This window comes from Tachypleus tridentatus, chromosome 3, assembly GCF_004210375.1.
Source record: "Tachypleus tridentatus isolate NWPU-2018 chromosome 3, ASM421037v1, whole genome shotgun sequence".
Taxonomy (NCBI): Eukaryota; Metazoa; Arthropoda; class Merostomata; order Xiphosura; family Limulidae; genus Tachypleus; species Tachypleus tridentatus.
This window is the reverse complement of record NC_134827.1, coordinates 42416735-42423846: the sequence shown is the minus strand read 5'-3', so window position 1 is coordinate 42423846 and position 7112 is coordinate 42416735. Positions and strand designations below refer to the sequence as shown.

Here is a 7112-nt window from a genome sequence, read left to right as displayed (position 1 = left end):
TAAGTGGGACAGAAGAGAGCTTCATAGGAATATACACGTTAAGTGGGACAGAAGAGAGCTTCATAGGAATATACAAATTAAGTGGGACAGAAGAGAGCTTCATAGGAATATACAAATTAAGTGGGACAGAAGAGAGCTTCATAGGAATATACATATTAAGTGGGACAGAAGAGAGCTTCATAGAAATATACAAATTAAGTGGGACAGAAGAGAGCTTCATAGGAATATACACGTTAAGTGGGACAGAAGAGAGCTTCATAGAAATATACAAATTAAGTGGGACAGAAAAGAGCTTCATAGAAATATACAAATTAAGTGGGACAGAAAAGAGCTTCATAGGAATATAAATGGAGTTGATGATTCAAACCCTTGGAAGAATCATACAAACAGTGCAATAAATTGAGGGAAAATTTGAACTTTTTGCTGAGGATTTCAGGGGGGTCTTTCAGCTAAGACGATTAACACCAATGCGTTTCATAGGGTTAGGGAAATGTGCTAAATCCTGACATTTAATAAATATACATCAAGTTGAGTCAAAGAAAACAGCTTGTTTTCCAGATTCAATTGTAAGCTTCCAGTGGCGGCTCTAAAGCAGGAAATAAGTAAAAAGCCTTTGGAAGAACTGCGCTGAGTTGTACAGCTGAATAATACACCCAAGTTTTACAGCTCAGTTCTACAGCTGAGTTATGGGCATATTGTAGGATACAGTTTGAAAGGAAGCTAGTTATCACCATTCACAGCAAGCTTTTGGGCTGCTCTTTTAAAAACTAACGAATAGTGGAAGTGAATGTCAAATTGCAACGCCCCACGACTAAGAGGGAGAATAGGAGATAGACAGGTATGTCAGCAATAAACAACATGGACAATAAGAGTTTAAATAACGGATTTCTTGGAACATCAATACCGATGGAATTGGTCGAGAACGACTTTTTTATGTGAATTTCAGTATGAGGTTCTGAAGAAATAAAAGAACAGCTAAAGCGTATACAAGACAGATGTCGAAAATTATTATTATATGTCAAACTAAATCACACACTCGTTTAAAATCAAACAAAACCAGACATTGGAGTATGGAAGTGTTTAGTAAGCTTAAAAGCTGCAAATAACGAGGGAAAACACCAGCTTGTGTAAGCAAATCAACTGGTGGGCGTCAGTGAAGTATTCCGTTTGTTGAATAAGGATACGTTCAAGGGTCTTCCTTAAGACATCAATTGATTGGAAGCAAGATTAACAGGAGACCTTGACGGTTTTAAGAAAAGTAAAACAAAAAACACTAAGCTGTAGAGTAAAGCACTGTGTGGAAAAGAAATGTGTAAAACAAAGCATATAGATTAAGAAAACTGAACAGCTGTATAGAATACATGGATATAGCTAAGACTATCTGGACAACTGTATACATACTGATATATAGAATACATGGATATAAGCTAAGACTATCTGGGAAACTGTGTACTGGTGTATAGATAACATGGATATAAGCTAAGACTATCTGGGCAACTGTATACTGGTGTATAGATAACATGGATATAAGCTAAGACTATCTGGGCAACTGTCTACTGCTGTATAGAATAAATGGATATAGCTAAGACTATCTGGGCAACTGTGTACTGATGTATAGAATAGATGGAAGTAGGAAGACTATCTGGTTAGGAAAGGGTGATGATATAGTGTGTGTGTTTGTGTTTTTTCTTCTAGTAGAAAAGCCACATCAGGCTATCTGCTGTGTTTACCGAAAGGAACTGAACCTTTGGTTCTAGCGTGTTAGATCCGTAGACTTACCACTGTTCCAGCAACATGGATATCGCAAGCTTTACGAGATACACAAAGTAAAGAACTCTCAAGAATATGGATGAGGGAAGGACCAAGATCTGATCCAGAATGACTTCACTGTGATCATTAGAGGAAAACTAAACTTCCATTCAAAATAAATAACAAAAGTGAACCTGATGATGACCGAAGAAGGTCGAAACATTGTTCACTCTTCCACGTAAAATATTTTGTCAACCCAAACGAGCCGTTTTTACACAGATAACAAAAGCATTTGTCTTCAAATGTGTGGTAGTAGGAGCCGTGCTTTGATCCATAACTGGATCGGTAGGAAATGATACTGACCAATCAATAAACAAAAGTAAGTCCTGGAGTTCGACACACGAAGTATGTTGCACATGTAATAACCAAGGACAATGTTTAGTTGCTCAATATAAAATGTTTACAGTATTTAAAAACGACGAAGGTAGCATAAACCTGGAGGATCCTGGGATCGGCGGTAGTCACGCAGGAGTGAGGAGTCTAGAAAAGGTGGGACAAATCATTACATGGTTTTTCTTCCATGATTGGTCTACATTAACCGTGAATGAACAAATAATAATTTGGTTTGTTTGAGTTATTATCACATATGTTCCATAGACAGATTTTTTAATTAAATAAAAACTCAATTTGTAAAGACGTGTTACGTTTGTTTTCAATTATTATATACGGACGTTCATATATTAAACTCACCTCGTAAAGAAATAAGCACCAATAATAGACGCCCATACATTAGTTTCCAGAACGGTCAAGAATTTGAAAATGGAAGAAGGAACCTGTGGCTTCTTCATAAGAATAGATATGCCCACAAGATCGTAAAATGGAACAGTAAAATCTACTACAGTTTCTCGCTCAGCCATCACTGATAATGGCGCCAAAGCAATGTCAGCTTTCTATAAGAACAATAATGAGGTAAACGCATATTTCTATGTTTATAAAGGACATTAAAACAGATAAACTACTAGCTTTAGAGAAGACCAAAATATACAGAACAATAACACTTTCTTTCACAAAAGTTGCAATAAAAATAGCCACGAATAAAGGAAACTTACCTATCTATATTTTTTGGATGCATTTCTAACTAGAAATTTGTCCATAAAAAAAAAAAGAAACTCACCTTGTCTATCAGTTCTTTAATCATGCCGTTCCACCCACCAGATGCATTCATAATACCAAACATCTTGTCGGGGCTTTCAGAGATTTCAAACTCAAACTGTAAAATCTTTTTCATATTGTTAATTAGATCGATGCAATACCCGTGAAACTCTTCTGATCCATCTGTTCGCGTTACTTTTTGAACAAAAGGAGGTTGCTGAAATAGCGGATGGTTTTGTTTTTTTTGTAATTAGACTACACATATTTCTGTTAATAATGTTTGTGGTATAAATTAATTGAAGTAAAAACAATAAAGAAATATTTTCAAGATATATTGTAATCGTTTACTGGCAACAATCACAAGTAGAACACGTTAGAAAACATATAAAACTGAAATCCTATATCGGTTTATAAGGGTTTCTATTTCCGTTTTATCAAAACCTTTTGGACCTAAGTGTTTTCAGCACATCATGAATTTATAACTATGGTTGTCTACAGAAAAAAATAATATAAAAGTTGGTTAAACCCGCGTTTTGTTTACTATAGGTTAAGTTCTGTAAAGTTAACTAAGTTAAAAACAATGTGAACAAAACTCAAAATGTGATCATATTGAAACATACGATAAACAGGAAGTAGATTAAAATGCATTTTAAAGATTCTTGAATAAATGTAGAAACAACACTATGTAACAAAATGTTTGCTTTTTCTTGTTCCTGGGCAGAAAGTGTTATTTCCCAATAGCTTGTGCCTAAAGTAATGGAAAAGACCTATTTTTCTCTTCAAACTTTGCTTTTGTGACCTGGATAACGAAATTTTGAAATTTACCCATTTTCCAGAACATTCCAGGTAGATTCAGTGCTGAGTAGCTGATAGAGAAATTTCTCGAACTTACAATAATTTTCAAAAACTTTCTAGAATGTTGTAGAACTTACGAAAGTTTTAAAGAGCCTTTCACAATTTTCTAGAACTTTCCATATTAATATATATACAGGGACTCACCACTTCAGTTTAGTTCTAGCTGCCTAAGTGAACACATAGACCTATCTGATTTTATCAGAGATGGCATAAAAAAAGCTGCAAGCGTTCTCCAGACGCATTCTGCTATGTATGTGGTCAATTTATCAAGACAAGAACGAAAAAGTACTCTGTGACAGCATCTGCTAAAATGTGTGAAGCCTACAAGGTATATTTCGGCATGCCTGTCAGGGATCAAAATAAACCCTGAGTAACTTATTTTACCTTTGAGCACTGCAAAAAAAACTCTAGAAGGTAAGACGGGCAATGTTTGCTTGCTTGAATAGTAAAATTTTATATTATACAAATTTTAGACCTTTTAAAATTTAAATATCTTTTAATTAATATTTTTAATTTCCAATAGTGTAGAAACATATCACATATAAAATATTTTGCATGAACCTGTTACACATTAGTTGTGGATGAAATAAATTTGTTCTTAATAATAACAATTTTATTTTGCTCTTCTGCAGGGTGGTACAGAGGGGAAAAGAGAGAATTTGACCACTCAAGCAATTGGTACTTCTGCATAGTGGACCCTTCCAAACGTCGGGCTGGCAAAAAGGTGTTGTTCCCACCATTGCACATAAAATTGGGTCTTATGAAGCAATATGTCACAGCTCTTGATAAGGAGTCTGCAGCTTTCAAGTACATTCGAGACTTCTTCCCTGAGCTGTCTGAGGTAAAGGTCAAAGATGGTGTCTTCGTTGGACCACAAATAAAGAAGATCCTGGAGCGCACAAAATTCCCCAAAAAGCTCAGTAGAAAGGGAAAAAACCTTGGGGCAGCTTTGTTACAGTGGTTTGGGGCTTCTTGGGCAATCATAAGGCCGAAAATGATGTGGAAATAGTTGAGCCTCTGGTGAAGAACTATGGCAAAATGGACTGCAGGATATCCCTGAAAGTCCATATTCTTGAAACTCATCTTGATAAATTCAAGGAGAATACGAGAGCATACTCAGAGAAACAAGGCAAGCGCTTCCATCAAGATATACTAGACTTTGAATGTCGCTACCAAGGAGCGTATAACGAAAACATGATAGGAGACTATATTTGGGGGCTGATTCGTGAAAGTGATTTACATTCCAGTCGCAAGTATAAAAAAACTACTCACTACTAAACATTTCTAAACATTTTGTATAACTTTAGTATAAATACATGTAAATCTTGATTCATATTCAGACCTTATGTAAATGAAAATGTGCAAATTTGTCCGTTTTAACCAAAAAATAGGTTAGTTTCTAAATTTAATTATCCAGGTCACAAAAACAAAGTTTGAAGGGAATAATTTCATTTCCTCTACTTTTACAACATAAGCAAGTAAGAAATAACACATACTATGTTCAACAAGAACATGAATATCATAAAAACATTTTAAATTGTCGAGCTAGTATAAAATTAGATTGGTGGGTGTTATAACGAGGCCTAGAATATAACCATACATCTAATATAGTAGAGATAGTATACAATTAGATTGACGGGTGGTTGAACAAGGCCCAGAATATATTGAAACACCTGATATAGTAAGTCTACTATAAATATATATTAATAGGTGTTTTAACAACGACAGGAACATATTTAAACATCTGATATTGTAGGCCAGGATTATAATTAAACACCTGTTACAATAAAGTTGCTATAAAATTAGATTAATAGGTGTTTGAACAAGGTCAGAAGTATAATTATACACCTAATATAGTAGGTCTACTATAAATGTATATTAATAGGTGTTTTAACAAGGACAGAAACATTTTAAACATCTGATATTGTAGAGATAGTATAAAATTAAATTGATAGGTGTTTTAACAAGACCAGGAATATAATTAAACAATTGTTGTAGTAGAACAACTATAAAATTAAATTAATAGGTGTTTCAACAAGGCCATAAATATAATTAAACATCTGATATACAAGGGTAATGATGTTATCTAAGACAAGTCTTAACACAATCGAAGTAAAATTGTATGTGAAGAGTTATTGCGATCAAACTAAAAACAATTACAAAAAATCAGAGTAAAACACTTTGTTAACAAAATGATCAGGTTTCTACATAGTAATAATTTCTGTGTTAATTTAAATACTTACAGAATACGATTAGAAATAGTTAACATAGTTAAATATATTTGAATCTGGTGAACAGCATGAAAATTGAAACTGAAACCTTCAGAATTTTTAGGATATATCAAACTTACCACAACTGTTGTGATTTTGTATATTATCACAGCTTTAAAATCATCAAATGTTTTCTTGGAAACTCCGTCGTTGAAGACAATACGTTCTGGATAACCAGGCGACCATACTCCCACCTACAGATAAAGCTCACAACATATCATGAACTGTTTGCCTAAATACAAGACGTTCCATATCATTCATATTACAAAATTTACTTGAACTTAACACCAAAGGATTCTACTGTTAGATGAACAGATCATGTAATTATTGATGTCATAGAGGTAAAGAGGACAGACTTTTTATTTTGTCTGTGGGTATAGTTGTTTAATATACTGCTAGCAGAGGATTGAAATGGTGTTAACAGAAGACTGATGTCTAGGATGCCAACAACATTGTTGTTCGTTTGTTTTTTTTTAATTTCGGGTCAAGCTACACGAGGGCTATCTGAGTGTATGCATGTTTTCTTATAGTAAAGCTACACGAAGGCTATCGGCGCTAGTCGTCCTTAACTTAGTAGTGTAAAGCAAGAGGGAAGGCAGCTAGTCATCACCACTCATCGCCAACTCTTGGACTACTCTTTTACCAACGTCATATTAGTTGGACAGTTTTGATAAACAAACAAGTAAAGTGAAACTAGTTCGATAGTTTTTATAAACAAACAAGTAATGTGATACTAGTTCGATAGTTTTTATAAAGAAACAAGTAAAGTGATACATGTTGGACAGAGTTAAAAAACAACAAGTAAAACGAAACAAGTTGGACAATTTTGATAAACAAACAAGTGATACTAGTTGGATAGCTTTGATAAACAAACAAGTGATACTAGTTGGATAGTTTTGAGAAACAAACCTTTGTGATCCTGACGATAACCCAAGAAGGTCGAAACGTTGTTCGCCCCTCTACATCAAACTTTTCTCAACCCAGACCAGCTGTTTTTACATATATATTTTTCTCTACAAGTGGGTTTCCTCGTCATCACTGAGAGGAAGAGAAGTATAATCACCTCTACTAAGAATGAAGGTATTC

The 7112-nt window shown here is 34.3% G+C and overlaps 1 protein-coding gene across 2 annotated transcripts in view; it reads right to left on the bottom strand.

Annotated features, from left to right (window-relative positions):
• Nucleotides 1-2959: 2959 nt before the first annotated feature.
• LOC143246751 (ionotropic receptor 25a-like) overlaps nt 2960-7112 on the bottom strand; it is a 29747-nt gene continuing 25594 nt past the window's right edge. Inside the window, exons 10-11 of one of the 2 annotated variants that reach the window (XM_076493858.1) lie at nt 6107-6220; nt 2960-3096 (exon numbers count right to left, since the gene is read on the bottom strand). In XM_076493858.1, coding sequence (XP_076349973.1) covers nt 3094-3096; nt 6107-6220 — 117 coding nt within the window. In that variant the 3' untranslated portion in view covers nt 2960-3093. Of the gene's footprint in view, nt 3097-6106; nt 6221-7112 lie in introns of those variants that run through there. The other variant, XR_013026127.1, reaches the window with a different exon arrangement.